We start from the raw sequence: 21355 nt of genomic DNA, 5'->3' as shown, positions 1-21355 counted from the left end.
AGCAGTTCGAAAGCACGTAAAAAATGCAAGTAGAAAAATAGGGACCACTACGGTGGGAAGGTAACAGCGTTCCGTGCGCCTTTGGCATCTAGTCATGCCGGCCACATGACCACGGAGACGTCCTCGGACAAGCGCTGGCTCTTCAGCTTTGAAACGGAGATGAGCACCGGCCCCTAGAGTTGGAAACGACTAGCACGCATGTGCGGGGGAACCTTTACCTTTACTTTAATATACTTTTAACCTTAAACTTCCTTCAGATAATTTTTGTGACCCCATTAAGATATTTTTTTTTAATTCCAGCAAGCATTCCAACCAAACTATTTACTATTGCTGGGTATTCTTGCTTCTTCATTTAAAAAAAAATGATTTCCCCATTTTCACTATTAGCCTCCTGGTACTTTTTGAAAAACTGAAATTATATAGCTCGCATTCTTTTTCCCTACTGCCTTGTCAGCCCTATAACATCCAGTTTGAAGGTAGCAGCAGATAACTTAATTTTGGAATATATTACTCACATTTTTATTATCATTGTTTTCAGTGTTATCATTCTGTGAGAACTGAACTCTCACACAAAAGATCATATTGCATATCAATAATGTATTTTCTATGCTTTTAATAAATAAGTGATCTACATAAAGATATACATTACTAGTCACTGCATATATACCCAGCAAAACAAAAAATTATTTTAAGGTAATCCCTCAAGCTCACTTCCCCAAATACTTTATGCAATACAACAGGTAAATGGGTTGCTTACAATATTTTATTTATTTATTTATTTATTTATTTAGTTATATTTATATACCGCCCTATTCCCTGAGGACTCAGGGCGGTTTACAGGGAATTAAAAATCCAAAATACAAAAATTAAGAACCAAATTAAAAAATATTAAATTAACCCTGTAGTCAGTTAAAAAGAACCCCAAATTAAAAATTCCTCCTCAGTCTGGGCCCGAGAGCTCGAAGAGCCAGGTCTTCAGGCCCCGGCGGAATGATCGAAGGTCGGGGCAGTTCTCAGCTCCACCGGCAGCTGGTTCCAGAGGGCAGGCGCTCCCACCGAGAAGGCCCTATCCCTGGGTGTCACCCGCCGGCAGTCTCTTACCGGCGGGACCCTGAGCAGACCCTCCCTGTGGGAGCGCACTGGGCGAAGGGCATTTGATGCCGGCAGCAGGTGTTCCCTCAGATATCCCGGACCCAGGCCATGTAGGGCTTTATAGGTGATAACCAGCACCTTGAATTTCACCCGGAGGGCAACCGGAAGCCAATGCAGCTCACGGAGTAGAGGTGTTACATGGGAGTATCGGGAAACCCCCATTACAACTCGCGCGGCCGCATTCTGCACCAGTTGAAGCCTCCGAGTGGTCTTCAAGGGCAGCCCCATGTAGAGAGCGTTACAGTAGTCCAAACGGGAGGTCACAAGCGCATGAGTAACTGTGCGTAGGGCGTCTCGGTCCAGATAGGGACGCAACTGGCGCACCAGGCGAACCTGGGCAAAAGCCCCCCTGGTCACGGCTCCTATATGGTCTTCGAAATTGAGCCGTGAATCCAGGAGGACGCCCAAGTTGCGAGCCCTATCGACGGGGGGTAACACCTCACCCCCCATCATTAAGGATGGAATAACTTGGTTAACCCGAGATGCCGATATGCACAGCCACTCAGTCTTGGCGGGATTGAGACGAAGCCTGTTTCTCCCCATCCAGACCTGAACCGCCTCCAGGCACCGGGACATCACGGAGAGGGCATCACTGGGTTGGTTCGGGGTGGAAAGAAAAAGTTGGGTATCATCAGCGTACTGATGATACCCCACCCCAAAACCACGAATGATCTCGCCCAGCGGCTTCATATAGATGTTGAACAGGAGAGGCGAGAGAACCGACCCGAGGGACTCCACAAATGAGAGACCTCGGGGCGGATCTCTGCCCTCCTGTCAACACCAACTGCGAGCGGCCCTGGAGGTAGGAGGAGAACCACCGTAAAACGGTGCCTCCCACTCCCAGCCCCCTGAGACGCCGCAGTAAGATACCATGGTCGATGGTATCGAACGCCGCTGAGAGATCTAATAGGACCAGGACAGAGGAGCAACCCCTGTCCCTAGCCCTCCAGAGATCATTCACCAGCGCGACCAATGCCGTCTCCGTGCTGTGTCCGGGCCTGAAGCCCTATTGGTACGGGTCCAGATAATCAGTTTCCTCCAGGAACAGAGGGAGCTGATGCGCCACCACACTCTCAACAACCTTCGCCAGAAAGCGAAGGTTGGAGACTGGACGGTAGTTGTTTAAAACAGCCGGGTCCAAAGCAGGCTTCTTGAGAAGGGGTCTCACCACCGCCTCCTTCAAGGTGGCAGGAAAGACACCCTCCTTCAAGGAAGCAGTTATTACTGCATGGAACCAGCCTCGTGTTCCTTCCCGAGCCGCATAAGCTAGCCAGGAGGGGCACGGATCCAACAAACAGGTGGTGGTGCTCAGTCTCCCCATGATCCTGTCCACATCATCAGGGGAAACAGGGTCGAACTCATTCCAGATAACGTGCTCAAGACCGCCTGATTCCTCCACATTAGACTCTGCCCAGTCAGAGTCCAAGCCGGTCCGGATCCGAGCGATTTTGTCTGCCAGATGTCCGCCAGATATTTTACTATGCTTCTAGATATTATTAAGAGCATGTTTAGTTGCAAGATGTACTTGATTTGTAATAGATGTCAAGTGTCAGAAATATTATTTAAACCAACAATTTAGTCATTGTCCAGAATAATTTCAAGCAATCCACACTAAATCTGTAATTTTGCACTATTTCTCATACTGTTTAGTATCCTAGAAGTGCTTCAGCTAAGGATCATGATAAACAATACTAATAAAGCTACAAGAAATGAGCCGAAGTTAAAAGAAAAAACAACAGAGCAAGTTATACACTACAGTATATTCCATATAATAAGGGCAATCATGTTGACCTAACCAAGCATGTCCTATTTACAAACTATATATTAAAGGAAATTCTTCATGCCTTACAGAAAAGGTCAAACTTGTTTTTTCATGAGTAGGTCAAGGCTGTGATTAACAGAAGCATTAAATTTTTACATTTAGCTATAGTATTGCTGTTGCTATATATTCCAAGCATTCTTCTTCCTGACAAGTCATCATTATGTTGTTTGAATACTTCATATGCTGACTTAGTCATAACGAGCCGAATTTCCTTATTAACCCAGACACTGTGGTTTCTTGCTTGTTTTGTTTTCCTTATATCCTGCTTTTCTTATTTTTTACAAGTAACTCCAGGCGGTGAACATATCCAACATAACCAAAAAAACAAACAAAGAGGAATTCAACTTACAAACATAGTAGTAGCGTATTTGAGGAAATAAAGGGGAATCTAATATTGCCTTGGCCTGAACTAAACGATCAGACAAAATCACACGATCACTCTTAAGGCTTTGCACGGAGCGTACAATTTTCAATGCAAGTGTGTACGTGTATTCCTTCAAGATAAATTCAGCATAGAAATAGATTCAAAAATAACAGAAGACATTTACTTCTGTATTGCCTTCTTTCATATTTTTTAAAAAAAATTAATCTACCACTCCTGAGATTCGTAATGCTCTCCACCCAGGTACTAGCCCGGTCTGACCCCACTGAGCTTTTTCAATATCAGCAGCCCAGGTAAGTTAGATCCTACCACATCGGTCTTCACTAGCTATGTGAAATGGTAAAATGGTAGTCTATGCCAGTGGTGGCGAACCTATGGCACGCGTGCCAGAGGCAACACTCACGAGCCTCCTCTGTGGGCACGCGTGCTGCCACTGCCAACAGCTTGCGCAGAGCGGCAGCCCCACCCAGCACAAAGGAGGTGAAGCAGCCAGCTAGCAAGCTCAAGTGGAGGTGGTAGAGCAGGCCCACACCCAGCAAGCCAAAGGCCACCAAGCAGGGAAAGCCGGATCCCCATCGGCGCCATGGCCCCCCAGTCCCAGCTAGGATTGCGTGCCTCCCTCCCCATCTATGTTGGACCTCCTGCCCACCGCCCCACCCGCCAGAGACACCCTGGATCTCTCCCAACCCTGCCCGGCCCCCGCAGGCGTCTCCCCCATGAGCAACATCGAGGTGGCCGGGCCCACTCCAGGCACGCCCACCCAGTCTGCCGTGACAACCGCAGCCATGCCCACCGAGTGGGCCACACCTCCATGCCCCCCCCGAGGGCACCACAATGCTGATGCGGCCCTGGCACTTTGCGATAAATAAGTGGGTTCTGGGTTGTAGTTTGGGCGCTCGGTCTCTAAAAGGTTCACCATCACTGTCCTATTCAAACTAATAATTCTCTAGTACTTGTGCATCATAATGCACTTGAATAAACTGCAAATTGCCAATTGAATATGGAGCAAATACATTATTCAGTATTTTGAGCTAATCTTATTTACCTGCTCTAAAACCAAAGGAGATGAAAAGTGGAGAAGAACAGATAAAGATTCAGCAAATTCTAATGACAGTATTTTATGTTTGATTTCAGTTATTCAAAATAAGAGATGGAGAACAAAGAGCAAACGTGAAGCTTGGAAAAAAACCTGAAACTTAATATCAGACATTAAAGGGTTTTTTTTATTCCCAAGAATACCTTTCAGAGCTATCCTCTGACATGCCTATTACAAGTTTGGGCAAGACAAGACTTTTAAACTATACTTTTAAGACCTGCCTTCCTTCAAACCTGGATGTACAAGGCAAGCTTGCACCACATTTTTTTTCACTTCAATTCCTTGTCTTCTACAGTACTGTGAGAAAAAAAATCAAATACCTCACTTCCCATCAACGGAATAGAACAGAATTCTTTACTGGCCAAGTGTGATTGGACACACGATGAATTTGTCTCTGGTGAATAAGCTCGCAATGTACACAGAAACAGCAAGCAATAGGTCATAGGTCATAAATCACAATTACAATCGTTAATCAGAAGTTACAAACCAAAATTGATAAAATCATAAGAAACCAATAGAAAACAGTAGGAAAGGTGAGGGAAAAATGAGACAGTTCTGTGGGAATTAACTGTTGAGCAGCATGATGGAGGGGGAACTATATTTATGTTTATCAATACAAAAAAAAAGACTATGCAAACTATTACGTATGTATTTTCCCTGCTCCCATGAGATACCTCTTTTTCAGGAACAACTCCACCACACACCCACTATGACATCTTGGTTTTACCAGATCTGCAAAAACACCAGATACTGACATGTCAAACAACTAGGGAGAGGAAAAGGCGACTCTCATTCCACCGTCGCTTCGGATGGGTTTTATATTCCGAGCCTGAGGTTCAAAAACCACATGAGTCCAAATCTCCATTTTAGCCTCTCTCTCTCTAACGCAGGGGTCCCCAACCTTGGCAACTTTTAAGACCTGTGGACTTCATCTCCCAGAATTCCCCAGCCAGCAAATTCATCAATAGGTTGGCCATTGATGCACATTTAAAAAAGGGGGGGGGAAGCAGAACAAGAGTAAATTGGAGGAAAGGGGGACTTTAATGGCTGAAATTTTGAGCAGCCCAGACTGCAACATCCTGTACGGGGTCCCACTGGTTTGAAACGCGTCTATATTAGAATCCTTATTCCTATACCCATATTTTGGGGGAAAGGGGACCAGCAGATATTCCCCCAAATAAGTGAGTTTTACGACACGGGAAAGAGAGCGGTGTTTTATTTTACAGAAGGAAAATGACTAGGATTTTCTAGTGGCTGGAATGACTGGAATAAAAGATAATCTTTACTGTCATTTTTTTTTTACCGTGGGCACAAGGGCTCACATCAAAAATGAAATTTAGTTGCCCACTCTCAAAGCTCTCAGAGAGTGATTTTGGACGATCCTGGTTACGTTCAGCGGGATCTACTCCCCCCCCCCGTTCCTCTTTTTTTGCATTTTAAGATCATATTTGCATCAAATACCTTAGAGACCTATAGTTCTCAACTCGGAACCTCAAGATGCGTGGACTTCAGCTCCCGGAATTCCCCAGCCAGCAATTCTGGGAATTGAAATCCACGCATCTTAAAAGTAACCAAGGTTGAGAAACAGCAGCTTAGGACTGCTGAGATAATTCAGTCCTAATCTAACGAATGGCTGTATTTGTCCTTCCAACATTCATTATAATAATACATCCTAATCAATGCTTTTCGTCTTCATACCTTTCTACAACGCATCAATTATATTTCTTGCTAGTTCCATTCATTACGGGCTGTCGGCGAAGCATAGATTTCATTCACCATATGTACCATGTCTTGCTAAAGAAGAAGAAAAATGGATGGTGGGGCATCGGCACCTTAATATTAAATAATAATAATAATAATAATAGAGCCTTGGTGGAGCAGTGGGCTAATGCCTCCTTAAGTAACACCAGCTGCCAGGCTCAAGGTTGACTCAGCCTTCCATCCTTCCGAGGTAGGTAAAATGAGGACCCAGATTGTTGGGGGCAATTAAGCTGACTTTGTAATAATGCCGCTTGGGGGGGGGGGGGAGAAAGCCCTAATAAGCAGGCATATACATAGAATGAAGGCTATTGCTAAGCACATTGGTTTGTGCTTTAAATCGTAAGCTGCCCTGAGTCTTCGGAGAAGGGCGGGATATAAATGGGATTAAATAATAATAATAATAATAATAATAATAATAATAATAATAATAATAATAATAATAATAATAATGATGATGATGATGATGATGATAATAATAATATGCCGCAGCAGCCACTTTTTAATTTCTTAAAATAGAAACCATAACCCAGAGGTCTTCAAACTCGGCCCTTTTATGACTCATGGACTTCAACTCCCAGAATTTCTCAGCCAGGCATGCTGGCTGAGGAATTCTGGGAGTTGAAGTCCATGAGTCATAAAAGGGCCGAGTTTGAAGACCCCCTGCCATCACCTCTCTTGTGCATTTTTCTTACCCACTTACATTCCCAAAGAAATACCTACTCACAAGTGAAGAGCCATTCTATATGCAAGTCCACAAGTCTTTAAAAGGGGGGGGGACCCCTTTTAACGTTGGGGGGGGACCCCCCCCGCTCTAACGTATAAGGAGCCGGAATCACAGCACAAAAAAAAAGGCTCGCTCGGTGGAGGAATCGAAAGCAGAAGGGGGAAAAAAATGCTTTTAGCAAACTTGGGGGAAACCCTCCCACCCCCGAAAGGCCGCCTCCGAGCCCGTGTACACGGGAAGGAAAGCGGGCGTCTTACACGAGGCGGGCTTCTTCGCTCCTGACTCGTCCGGGGTGGAAAGGAGAGGCCCCGCTTTCCCCCCCCCCCAAACCGGATGAAAGGTCGGCTGGGGAGCCCCGGAAAGGCCCCCGGCCTTCCGCCCGCGCCCCGCTCGGCCCTCCTGCTTACACGGTTACGTGGCCGGAGCCTCGCACCACCACCGGGTCCGGCGAGTGCTTCAGCAGCTGCTCCTCCAAGGCGCGCTCCTCGTCTTCCTCTTCCTCGTAAATCTCGTCGAAGTCCGCCATGACCGAGGCCGGGCCACGGGGACTCTCCCGAGGACCCCGCAGGAGAGGCTCCGAGCGGCGAAGCCAAGCGGGGGAGACGGCCAGCCCAGGCGCCCAAAGCGGCTACAGCAGCAGCCGCCGCCGCCGCCGCCGCCCGGGCCAAAAAAAGTCGCTGAAGCGTTTTTGTGTTGTGTTTTTTTTTTCCCCTCAGAGTCGCCGGCAGGAAGCGCCCGTCGAGCTCCCTCCCCCCCCTCCCCCGGAAGGGGACGGACAGGAAGCAGTCACAATCACAACATCCGGTCGCCCGGCGCTGCCGCAGCCGCCGCTGGCTGAGGAAGCGCCAGCGCCAGGCCCCGCCTCTCTTTTCCCCCCCCCCGCCTGCGACGGAGAGGCCCTCGCACGCATGCGCCCGCCAGCCGGCCTCCGGTTGGGTCCGTTGGGCTGAGTGTCTCTATGGTCATTCCGGGTCGTGGTTGTCCCAAAGGTGCTTTTTTTTTTTCCTCCTTCCTCTCCTTCAAAAGGCAACGGGACTTTCTGGCTTTTTTCTTGGAAGACCTTTCGCTGCTCCTCCAAGAAGCTTCTTTAGTTCTGACTGGGGTGGTGGGGAATGGAAGGATTTATGTTTGTTTGTTTATTTATTTATTTATTTATTTATTTATTTGATTGATTGATTCTTCAGTTCTGACTGGGGTGGTGGGGAATGGAAGGATTTATATTTATTTATTTATTTATTTATTGATTGATTGATTGATTGATTCTTCAGTTCTGACTGGGGTGGTGGGGAATGGAAGGATTTATATTTATTTATTTATTGATTGATTGATTGATTGATTGATTGATTGATTGATTGATTCTTCAGTTCTGAATGGGGTGGTGGGGAATGGAAGGATTTTTATTTATTTATTTATTTATTTATTTATTTATTTATTTATTTGATTGATTGATTCTTCAGTTCTGACTGGGGTGGTGGGGAATGGAAGGATTTATATTTATTTATTTATTTATTTATTTATTTATTTATTGATTGATTCTTCAGTTCTGACTGGGGTGGTGGGGAATGGAAGGATTTTTATTTATTTATTTATTTATTTATTTATTTATTTATTTATTTATTTGATTGATTCTTCAGTTCTGACTGGGGTGGTGGGGAATGGAAGGATTTATGTTTGTTTGTTTATTTATTTATTTATTTATTTATTTATTTGATTGATTGATTCTTCAGTTCTGACTGGGGTGGTGGGGAATGGAAGGATTTATATTTATTTATTTATTTATTTATTGATTGATTGATTGATTGATTCTTCAGTTCTGACTGGGGTGGTGGGGAATGGAAGGATTTATATTTATTTATTTATTTATTGATTGATTGATTGATTGATTGATTGATTGATTGATTCTTCAGTTCTGAATGGGGTGGTGGGGAATGGAAGGATTTTTATTTATTTATTTATTTATTTATTTATTTATTTATTTATTTATTTGATTGATTGATTCTTCAGTTCTGACTGGGGTGGTGGGGAATGGAAGGATTTATATTTATTTATTTATTTATTTATTTATTTATTGATTGATTGATTCTTCAGTTCTGACTGGGGTGGTGGGGAATGGAAGGATTTTTATTTATTTATTTATTTATTTATTTATTTATTTATTTATTTGATTGATTCTTCAGTTCTGACTGGGGTGGTGGGGAATGGAAGGATTTTTATTTATTTATTTATTTATTTATTTATTTATTTATTTGATTGATTGATTGATTGATTCTTCAGTTCTGACTGGGGTGGTGGGGAATGGAAGGATTTATATTTATTTATTTATTTATTTATTTATTTATTTATTGATTGATTGATTCTTCAGTTCTGACTGGGGTGGTGGGGAATGGAAGGATTTATATTTATTTATTTATTGATTGATTGATTGATTGATTGATTGATTGATTGATTCTTCAGTTCTGAATGGGGTGGTGGGGAATGGAAGGATTTTTATTTATTTATTTATTTATTTATTTATTTATTTATTTATTTATTTATTTGATTGATTGATTCTTCAGTTCTGACTGGGGTGGTGGGGAATGGAAGGATTTATGTTTGTTTGTTTATTTATTTATTTATTTATTTGATTGATTGATTGATTGATTTATATACCGCCCTTCTCCCGAAGGACTCAGGGCGGTGTACAGGGCAATAAAAATGAGAATACCGGTTACAAGATTGAAAGTTAAATGATTCTGCCCAATGTTGTTGGTTAGTTAAAATAATGTTAAAACCCCAAACCCATCAGGCCAGGCCGGCTTGTTGGAATAGATAAGTTTTTAGATCATGCCGGAAGGAGCGAAGGTCGGGGGGGGCCATCCAGAGTTCAGCCAGTAAGCGGTTCCAAAGGATTGGCGCACCCACCGAGAATGCTCTCCCCCTGGGGGCCACCAGTCGACATTCTCTGACCGGTGGTACCCTGAGGAGGCCCTCTCTGTGGGAGCGCACAGGACGGAGGGAAGTTGACGCCGGCAGTAGGTGCTCCCGTAGGTAATCCGGACCCACGCCATGTAGGGCTTTGTATGTCATCACTAGCACCTTGAATTTCACCCGGAAGGCAACTGGAAGCCAGTGCAGCTCACGGAGCAGAGGTGTAATATGGGAGTATCGGGAGACCCCCAAAAGAACTTGTGCAGCTGCATTCTGTACCAGCTGAAGCTTCTGAGTGGTTCTCAAGGGCAGACCCATGTAAAGAGCATTGCAGTAGTCTAGACGAGAGGTCACAAGTGCATGGGTGACTGTACGCAAGGCATCCAGGTCCAGATAGGGTCGCAACTGGCGCACCAGACGGACAGCTGGTCGTTTGCCTTAGAGCAGGGGAAGGGTCTTCAAAACTTGGCCCTTTGGTGACTTGTGGACTGGCTGAGGAATTCTGGGAGTTGAAGTCCACAAGTCACCAAAGGGCCAAGTTTTGAAGAGCCCGGTTTTAAGGAACTGGTTGAGGCCACTTGGAGGTTTACTTGCGTCCTCAGGGTCACCTAGGGTGTGGAGCCTTCTTGGCTGCAGGATGTTTTCTGCCCTGGGTTCCTTCGCTGTTGAAGACAGGCACAGGCTGTCTGTCGTTTGCACCACTCAGGTGACCCTGAGGACACAGACAAGCCCTCAAGTGGCCTCAAGGGCTCTCTTAAAAAAATGCAAATGACCAGCTGTCTGCAAGGAATATAAGCCCTTCTATTCCCAACCAAGAAGCTTCTTGGATGAGAAGCGAAATGTCTTTCAATCCAGTTGCCTTTTTGAAAAAGAAAAAAAAAACACCTTTGGGAGTCCGTTGGGTTGGTGGTGCGCGCTGCTCTTGGCCCTCAGGATGCGGGGCAGTGATGAGTGGGAAGGAAGGACAGTGGCGAAAGGGAAAGGCTTGGGAAAGGGAAAAGGCTCTGAGCCTGAGCCTTCGGGATGCTCTTTCAGATTGGCTTCCCTGGGTCCTTTGGGAGACAAACCTGGCGAGTGGAACTAAGCCCAGCCAGCTATGCTTAAGCATTGAGCTCAGTCCAGGAGACTTCGTGGAATTACAGAATTACAATTTGCCTCTTGGTATCTTCTGGAGCAGTGATTTTCAAGCGTGGCTACTTTCAGATGGATGAATTCCCCAGCCAACATACTTGAGAAACTGTTTGAGAGGTATTCCCAACTTCCCCAGCTAGAATACAGCTCTGGTTTCCTTCTGCTCTCTTAGAGATGGCTAATACATTGATAAGCAGAGGCATCACCCTGTCAACAAAAGTGCGTATAGTCAAGGCTATGGTCTTCCCAGTTGCAATGTATGCCAGTGAAAGTTGGACCATAAAAAAGGCTGAGCGCCAAAGAATTGAGGCCTTTGAACTATGGTGCTGGAGAAGACTCCTGCGAGTCCCTTGGACTACAAGGCAATCAAACCGGTCAGTCCTAGAGGAGATCAACCCTGACTGCTCTTTAGAAGGCCAGATCCTGAAGTTGAAACAAATACTTTGGCCACCTAATGAGAAGGAAGGACTCACTGGAGAAGAGCCTAATGCTGGGAAAGGTTGAGGGCAAGAGAAGAAATGGACGACAGAGAATGAGGTGGCTGGATGGAGTCACTGAAGCAGTAGGGGTGAGCTTAAATGGACTCCAGAAGATGGTAGAGGACAGGAAGGCCTGGAGGAACGTTGTCCATGGGGTTGCAATGGGTCGGACACGACTTCGCAGCTAACAACAATACATTGATTAAATATTAATTTTCATAAAGGTGATATTAGCATTTTAGCATGGCATCCATGCCTCCTTTTGAAATTTAGGAAAGGATTTTTTTTCCTTGGGGCCAAAATCATTTCCTTTGATATGCAAAAAATAACCCTTGTAGCAAGCAAACTTCAGGACGTACTCTTTAACTTGTTAGAATTATTAATACCCAGTGGCTTCAAGATTGATTTATCCTAATTTATGGAGTAAGCGGACAAGATCCCAATTTTTTATATTAAAGAATTAAGGGTTGAGAAAGAAATTTGTGATATAAATACCCTACCCTTTTATTTATTTGCATAATGCAGGGGTCCCCAACCCTTGGTCCGTGGACCGGTACTGGGCCACGGCATGCCAGCAACCGGTCCGCACAAACAAGCAAAGCCCCATCCACAGGATGCAGGCAGCACACAAAACCACGCCCCCTCTGGTCCATGGAACAGCCTTTCTCCACTTAACGGGTCCCTGGTGCCCAAAAGGTTGGGGACCTCTGGCATGCATAACTACAACAACAACAATAATAATAGAGTTGGAAGGGACCTTGGAGGTCTTCTAGTCCAACCCCCTGCTCAGGCTGGAAACCCTATACCATTTCAGGCAAACGGCTGTCCAGTCTCTTCTTAAAAATTTCCAGTGTTGGAGCATCCACAACTTCTGGAGGCAGGTTGTTCCAGTGGTTAATTGTTCTCACTGTGAGGACATTCCTCCTTAGTTCTAGGTTGCTTCTCTCTTTGGTTAGTTTCCAGAATCATTTAAGTAAAGGTAAAGGTTCCCCCGCACATGCGTGCTAGTCGTTTCCGACTCTAGGGGCCGGTGCTCATCTCCGTTTCAAAGCCGAAGAGCCAGCGCTTGTCCGAGGACGTCTCCGTGGTCATGTGGCCGGCATGACTAGACGCCAAAGGCGCACGGAACGCTGTTACCTTCCCACCGGAGTGGTCCCTATTTTTCTACTTGCATTTTTACGTGCTTTCGAACTGCTAGGTTGGCAGAAGCTGGGACGAGTAACAGGCGCTCACTCTGTTACGCGGCACTCGGGATTCGACCCGCCAAACTGCCGACCTTCTGATCGACAAGCTCAGCGTCCTAACCCACTGAGCCACCGCGTCCCTTACCCAGAATCATTTAGTGAATACCTATTTTAGAAGCTTATCAGAACCTTCTTAATATGCAAGTACGTTACAACTACAGCATAGGAATGAAATAGAGATAGTCCTCGACTTACCACTACTATTGACCCCAAAATTGCTCTTGTGAAGTGAGACATTAAGTGAGATTTGCCCCATTTTACAACTTTTCTTACAAGTTAAGTGAAGCTGTTACGTGAGTATCACAGTTGCCGATCTGGCTTCCTCGTTGACTTTGCTTGTCAGACGGTCACAAAAGGGGATCACGTGACCCCAGGACACTGCGACGGCCGTAAATATGAGTCACTGGCCAAGCATCTGAATTTTATTCATGTGATCGGGGGGGGATGCAGTAATAGTGGTAAGTGTGAAAAACACAAGTCACTTTTTTCAATGCTGTTGTAACTTCGAATTGTCGCTAAGTGAACTGTTGTAAGTCGAGGACTACCTGTACTACATATTGAATTAAGATCTATTAATATTAAATGTTAGAATTCTAGTATTATCCTGACTTTGACCATGTCATAAATATAGCCAGATGCCCAGTGACTAAGAGAGCAAGCTGTAATTGTGGACGTGGAATGTGGACATGGAAACCACTTTTGGCATAAAATTCTCACCCTGGCCTGAGATACTGGATTCATTAACAAAGTTCATGAAGGGCTGTGATATTTCCGCCCAACTCCAAAATTGCAACTCGTCGGCATGCAACAAAAGAAAGAAAACTAAAACAAATCCCAATTTGTTTCTAATGCTATAACAATCAATGGAAATTAAGAGGCAACTAAGGACTGCAAGGCAATCAAACCGGTCAGTCCTAGAGGAGATCAACCCTGACTGCTCTTTGGAAGGCCAGATCCTGAAGCTAAAACTCAAATACTTTGGCCACCTAATGAGAAGGAAGGACTCACTGCAGAAGAGCCTAATGCTGGGAAAGATGGAGGGCAAGAGAAGAAGGGGACGACAGAGAATGAGGTGGCTGGATGGAGTCACTGAAGCAGTAGGCGTGAGCTTAAATGGACTCCAGAAGATGGTAGAGGACAGGAAGTTTAGTTTAGTTTAGTTTTATTGTATTTATATACCGCCCTTCTCCCGAAGGACTCAGGGCGGTGAACAGGGCATACATAAAAAATACGAGATACAAAAATTAAAAAAGAATTAAACAGTAGCCCAGCTAAAACAGTCGAACAATATACAATATAAAAAACCCCATTAAAACCCCAACCTATCCCCATCAGGCCAGGCCGGCTTGTTCAAATAGATGGGTCTTCAGACCGCGTCGGAAGGAGCGAAGGTCAGGTGCCGTCCGGAGCTCGACCGGCAGCTGATTCCATAAAGCCGGAGCGCCCACAGAGAAGGCCCTCCCCCTGGGGGCCACCAGCCGACACTCTCTGACCGGAGGCACCCTGAGGAGGCCCTCTCTGTGGGAACGCACAGGGCGGAGGGAAGTTGACGCCGACAGCAGGTGGTCTGGAGGAACGTTGTCCATGGGGTTGCGATGGGTCGGACACGACTTTGCAGCTAACAACAACAACAAGGAACTTCCTTTCTCATTTCCCTCTCGATGGGAACCCCAGTTCTGGTTCTTATTCTTGACATATTTTTCCATAAAGACAAATCATTGTGGAGTGACTTTACAAAAATCTTGCACTGATAGTTCCAAATCAGATGTTAAGCAATATTCTTGTAACCACCAGACTGCAATTCTGGGGGTTGGGGACCCCTGTATTAATCAGTAAACCCCCAAATCAAAGTTTCATTTTTTTTCCACTTCAAGCATAAAGTCCAGAAGTGGTTTCCAAGTAGAAACAAAAGTAATTGTATTTTTTTTTCCTTCGATCAAAGCAGTCAATTTGGCCCTCTCTGCTACCTCCCATCAACTTTTGCAACCATCAATCCATTGTAGGAATCAAGAGAGTCCTGCTGCAGGCTATTCTGAAAGGGAGAGATTTTGGTCTCTTATTTTAAAGCAGCATTGGGTTATTTATCCTAAAACTATCATCTGAATGTTACTTATATGGTTGCCGATCTGCAAGCACTTGTTAATAACTTGGAACAGGATTTAGTGGTTTCATGTATAGTTAAATTTTGTTGTTTCTATTTGTACTGTGATGTTTTGGACAACGTCTGTACCCCTTACATTCCATTACATTTAGTTAATGTGTTTCTTTATTAAAAATGTTTTCAAAGAGAATTGCGCTGCCCAGAGGGCATTTTTCAAAATGAAAAAAAAAAGTTTTGTTTTTATAATCCCATTAAGTTGTGGTCTTAAGATTTTCTTCCAGAATTTTCTAGCTGTGGGCCTTGAGTTTTAGGACTGTATCCCTGGGCTGAAGGCAGTGCTTCAGGCTGCAACTCACCTGAGTCATCCTGTATAGGTCCAGTAAACACCCACTGACATCAGACTAAATCATTTGTGCAATAATTTATGTGATATCATTGTTCCATGCACAGATACCTATGCCCCTAGACCAGGGGTAGGCAACCTTGGCTCTTTTATGACTGGTGGACTTCAACTCCCAGAATTCCTGAGCCAGCGTGGCTCAGCTGGGAAACCTCTCCCTTTGCCCTCAGCATGGCTGGCTCAGGAATTCTGGGAGTTGAAGTCCACGAGTCATAAAGCGGCCTAGGCCTAGGCCAGGGGTAGGCAACCCTTGGCTCTTTTATGTCTCGTGGACTTCAACTCCCAGAATTCCTGAGCCAGCATGGCTCAGTTTGGAAACCCCTCCCTTTCCCCTCAGCATGGCTGGCTCAGGAATTCTGGGAGTTGAAGTCCACCAGTCATAAAAGAGCCAAGATTGCCTACCCCTGCCCTAGACTTACAGATCAGGGGTGGTGCCTAACGTATCATAGATTTGCCTACAATCTTCCCTTCTTAAAGTAAATATTTGCATTTTATGGGGTCTTTTCCACTAAACACTCTGAACTATTAATTTCCCCTGTGCGTTTGTTACAATGAAGCACGATTACACTGTGTATCACTTATCCCTTCCTCAGTGACAAATTTTGATCTTGAGAAAAATCACAAAAGATCACCGAGTTCAAAAGTGTCACAACGATCCCATTTGTTCTTTGTCATAAGCTTCATTTTGCCACTAATGGTAATGGCAAAAAAGCAACCATATCTGTACCCTTTAAATCTACGCCGTTTTTAACCTCCAGTTAAATTATGTTTTCTGAAACAGTTGACAAAATTCTCCCAAACAAGCAAATCTATATTTTCTTGCTTTATCTAATAAAAAAGAAAACCACATACCTATTTCAGTCAGAATTGTTTCTGAATATATTGGACTTTTATAATTAATTAAATGTAGCATGTTTCGGTTACCTGAAGCCCTGTAACTGTGTGTTCTCCAGGTCTCCTTAAAGTAACAAAAAGACTCATTTTCAAATACAGACTCACCATTCTGTAATCACGCAAACTCACAGTTTCTCTTGATACTCCTCTTGGTGATATCAAAGGTTACAAAGAAAACAAGAAGAATGAAGAGGGCTGAACTTTGTCCTAACACTCTAACCTGGCCAGAGTCAAATTTAACAGAGAAATCTTAAAACTAAGAAATCTTGCCTCAGCACAGAGTGCTAAGTTTAGGCAGCCTGTCCTTAATTCAAGCACTTAAGTCAAAAATACAACACTGGGGCATAGGTATCTGTGCAGTCTGCAACACAGTCCTAGGCTGGATTAACAGGGATGGAATCAAGACCACATGAAGTGTTAATACCACTTTACAATGCCTTGGTAAGGCCACACTTGGAGTACTGCATCCAGTTTTGGTCACCACGATGTGAAAAAGATGTTGAGACTCTAGAAAGAGTACAGAGAAGAGCAACAAAGATGATTGGGGGACTGGAGGCTAAAACATATAAGGAACGGTTGCTGGAATTGGGTATGTCTAGTTTAATGAAGAGAAGGACGAGGGGGGACATGATAGCCGCCTTCCAATATCTCAGGGGCTGCCCCAAAGAAGGGGAAGTCAAGCTATTCTCCAAAGCACCTGAAGGCAGGACAAGAAGCAACGGATGGAAACTAATCAAGGAGAGAAGCAACCTAGAACTAAGGAGAAACTTCCTGACAGAACAATTAACCAGTGGAAGAACCTGCCCCCAGAAGTGGTGAATGCTCCAACACTGAAAGTTTTTAAGAAGAGACTAGACAGCCATTTGTCTGAAACGGTATAGGGTTTCCTGCCTGAGCAGGGGGTTGTACTAGATGACCTCCAAGGTCCCTTCCAACATTATGATTGTTATTATTATTGATCATCGCACAGTCAGCCAGATGTTCAGAAGGACCTGGGATAGGCAGATGTGGATGTTTGATGGTATTACAGATATTGTCGCAGGATGGAAGCAGTTCCTTGTAAGGGTGCCTTTATTATTATTATTATTATTATTATTATTATTATTATTATTATTATTATTATTATTATTATTATTATTATGTGTACCTATTTCACTTCTGCAGAAGCAACTGCATGGTTCAGCCATATTCACAATATACAATGTACAATATTCTTTATTGGCCAAGGAATTTGTTTCTGGTGCATAAGCTCTCTGTGTACATACAAACAACAAGCAATATCACCATAAGATACCAATAAAAGGTAAAGGTAAAGGTTCCCCCGCACATGTGTGCTAGTCGTTTCCAACTCTACAGGCCGGTCTCCGTTTCAAAGCCGAAGAGCCAGCGCTTGTCCGAGGACGTCTCTGTGGTCATGTGGCCGGCATGACTGGATGCCAAAGGTGCACGGAACGCTGTTACCTTCCCACCGTAGTGGTCCCTATTTTTCTACTTGCATTTTTACGTGCTTTTGAACTGCTAGGTTGGCAGAAGCTGGGACAAGTAACAGGCGCTCACTCTGTTATGTGGCCCTCGGGATTCGACCCGCCAAACTGCTGACCTTCTGATCGACAAGTTTAGCGTCCTAACCCACCGAGCCACTGCGTCCCTTTTTTCACAATATACAATGTACAATATTCTTTATGGGCCAAGGAATTTGTTTCTGGTGCATAAGCTCTCTGTGTACATACAAACAACAAGCAATATCACCATAAGATACCAATAGGAGAAGACAATAGGAAAGAGGAGAGGGATAATAGCAATACATGGATAAACATCCTTAGACAGTGCTGTGGGAATTAGGTGTTTAGCAGAGTGATGGCACCAGAGGGAAAAAAAACTCCCTGTGTCTAGTTGTTTCGGCATGCAATGCTCTACAGTGGCACCCTGAAGAGAGGAGTTGAAACAGGAGTTGAAACAGTCCAGGATGTAAGGGGGTCTGTAAATATTTTCTCAGCCCTCCTTCTGGCTCATTCAGTATACAGGTCCTCAATGGAAGGCAGGCTGGTTGCAATTGTTTTTTCTGCAGTCCTAACTATCCGCTGAAGTCTGTACAGTACCTCTCCTGTTTGACTGCTGTACCAAATCAGACAGTTCTTGAAGTACAAATGACAGATTAAATCATTGCTCTGTAGAACTCTATCAGCAGCTCCTGGGGCAGTCTTGAGTTTTACGAGTTGACGCAGGAAGTGCATTCTTTGTTGTGCCTTTTAAATGGTTTTGCTGATGGCTTATAAACAAACCATTTGAGGTCAGGTTACTTAACACCACCTTCGCCATTACCGTATATTTACTATGTTGCTGGAGGAGGTCCGATTAGTGCTCAAAGATTGGCAGAACCCGGTCTTGTGATTATTTGCAGGTGAATCATCTCCATGATAGTTCATGTTCTCAGAAACACTTTTTCCCCAATAACTGTCAATCATTTATTATTTTTATCTTTTGGGTGCCTCCTGAAGCCTTTTTGTTTATGCTTTCACTCTGAGGAAGAAAGAGCATTAGATATGTTCATCGCATTGACTTGTTTATAAAAATAATGAAGGTGGAATTTTAAAAAATTCTAAAAAAAAGCTCAATTTTGCCTAAACCTGCGCCATGAAGAAGTAGTTGAACTACTATTCTCATTGTCACCAGGCACTATACCAATCCTAATGCATCTGGAACAGGGGTCTTCAAACTTGGCCCTTTTATGACTTGTGGACTTCAACTCCCAGAATTCCTCCTGGCTGAAACTTTGAAAAATAAATCAAGAAGGGGGAGAGGAAGAAAGGAGAGAGAAGAAGAAACCTCTCATTTGATTTTCTACTTGACTTCTTACTTCCAAGGACACCGTGGACCTTTTGATGTGTCCTCAGTGCATCCTGCTTCAAAAATGGTCCTTTGGGAAGGACTGATGGTATGCAACGTCTTCCTCAACAGCTGCAAGTAAAATGGACAGCGCAACTGCTTACATTTCCCTGCTGGTTTGAACCCATGGAGAACCTCTAGTGCCACTTTTTGTTCAATGTCTTCATTCTGAGAAGTGCAAAAATGAATCAGGGGAAGAGGAAAAAGAATGGATCAGTTTGATCCAAAGTAAATCTTTTTTTTTTAGAGAGAGAGAGGAAAAAAAGGAGCTGAGATTATCATTTTCACACTGATTCCCTCCTGGAAGCCTAAAAAAAACCCTCCAACTATTTCTTCAGCGTTGGCCGTGCAGTTTTCAGCCTCGGAAACTGTGGCTTCTCTATGCAAAGTCAAAAAAAACACAACTATGATTATTCAAATGTTGGGAGTGCTGCGGGTGGGGGGAAGAGGGGAGACAACACTTTGAAAAGCCAGGAAGAAAGCGAGAAAATTAATATTGCAGCTGTTCTTCTGATTAATGAGAGATAATTGCTCTTGAAAAGTCACCCCTGTGGCATTTTGTTGTCTCCTGGATCTTTGTTCTTTTCCCCACTATTATTGAGGACTTTCTTGGAGACTTAAGCGGTTCTTTTCAATTTGGGGTATTCAGTAAGTGTTGCCTGGTTACCGAGAATGGGGAAATCAGGGGGCTAGATTTGGAAGAGGTGCCACAGCCGCCATCTCACAATGCCACGCTTAGGAGAAAAAGGATGGTTACAAGTCAACCGGGAGCTTTCAATAAAACATTCCGGGGCTTGTTCACACTTTGACAATGGCCTCATGAAAGGGAGGTGGAGCAAGCGGGTCCACGCGCACACACACACACACACACAACACATCAGGGGAAGTGCAGTGAAGAAGAGACGACCATTAGTTTGTAAACTTTCTGAACCAGAAAAATAAAACCACTGGTACCACCACTTACGCCCTCCCCCTCCCCCACCAGCCCCAAGAATACAGGTAGTCCTCAACTTACGGCCACAGTTGAGCCCAAAATTTCTGTCGTTAAATGAGACATTTGTGAAGTGAGCTTTGCCCCGTTTTATGACTTTCCCTGCCTTGGTGAAGTGAATCACAGCAGCTCTTAAATTAGCAACCTGGTTGTGAAGTGAATCTGTCTTCCCCATTGACCTTTGCTTGTGAGAGGGTCTCAGAAGATGATCCCATGACCCCGGGACACGGCAGCCATCACAAACAGGAGTCGGTTGCCAAGCACTTGAGGTTTGATCACATGACCAACAGTTTTTTAAGTGTGAAAAATGGTCATAGGTCACTTTTTTCAGTGCCATTGTATCTTGAAACGGTCACTCAATGAACTGTTGTAATGTGAGGTCTAGCAGTAGCAACTAGGGTGTATCAACTAAGATGCCCCTTGGATCTTGGAATCATTTAACCTGGATAGGTTGCAGACCACAGGGAAGCCTGACCAGTTCACCCCAAAATCTTTGACCCCTCAGCCAATGAGGGATCAGTCACAGGGTTGGAAGAATCTTGGACGGGATCTAGGGGATCTTCTACAGCAGAGGTCCCCAACCCCTGGTCCTTGGACCAGTACCGGGCCGCAGCATGCCAACAACCGGGCCTCACAAACAAGCAAAGCCCCGTCTGCCGGATGCAGGCAGCACATGAAACCACGCCCCCTCCGGTCTGCAGAAAAACCTCTCTCCAAGGAACTAGTCCCTGGTGCCCAAAAGGTTGGGGACCTCTGTTCTACAGTCCTAGCTTGCAGATGGGGCAATTGTCTCTTACTGCAGCACTTCCAATAGGAAACTATCCTGGCAGGTTCCAGAGAGACAATGCCAACACTTAACCAGTTCTCGACTCCTTACATGCAGGAAAGTTCCCAATTAGAGTTGCTGACTGGTAAAGTCCAGTTTCTCGTTTGAAATGTTCATTTGTGTTTTATCAAGCCAAATTTTCCCTTATGGACAAATGATTTCAGTGAGAGAAAGCTTTCTTTGCTAGGGAAGACAGTCCAATTTGAGAGAGAACAGGATATGCATTAGCCCTATATTTAGGACTGTTGGTGATTAGGGCCACATTTAAATGCTACCCAGCATTCCTTGTTGTGTTAACAACAATCTGTGTAAACTGTACTGATTCCACAGCCCATCTCTACTCTTATCACAATAACAGTGCCAGCAAACGGGAGTGGTTCTTTCTGATTTTAATGCAGGCCAAGTTAAGAAATGTGATTAGTTAGTTCCCCTACTATTTCTCTCCTCTCACCAAACATCAGCTTCCTTTGGGAAAAACAACCACTCATTGCTTTCCCAGATATAATAATAATAATAATAATAATAATAATAATAATAATAATAATAATAATAATAATAA

The 21355-nt window shown here is 44.3% G+C and overlaps 1 protein-coding gene across 1 annotated transcript in view; it reads right to left on the bottom strand.

Moving 5' to 3' along the window:
- Nucleotides 1-10207, bottom strand: part of CHIC2 (cysteine rich hydrophobic domain 2) — a 42342-nt gene extending 32135 nt beyond the window's left edge. Inside the window, exon 1 of the mRNA XM_081333001.1 lies at nt 7345-10207. Coding sequence (XP_081189127.1) covers nt 7345-7463 — 119 coding nt within the window. The 5' untranslated portion in view covers nt 7464-10207. The remainder of the gene's footprint in view (nt 1-7344) is intronic.
- Between the last annotated feature and the right edge of the window lie 11148 nt (nt 10208-21355).

The sequence above is a fragment of the Vipera berus genome (genome assembly GCF_964194415.1).
Source record: "Vipera berus genome assembly, chromosome: 7".
In the NCBI taxonomy this organism is placed as follows: domain Eukaryota; kingdom Metazoa; phylum Chordata; class Lepidosauria; order Squamata; family Viperidae; genus Vipera; species Vipera berus.
Note: the sequence above shows the minus strand (reverse complement) of the source record. Positions and strands in the feature narration are given on the sequence as shown.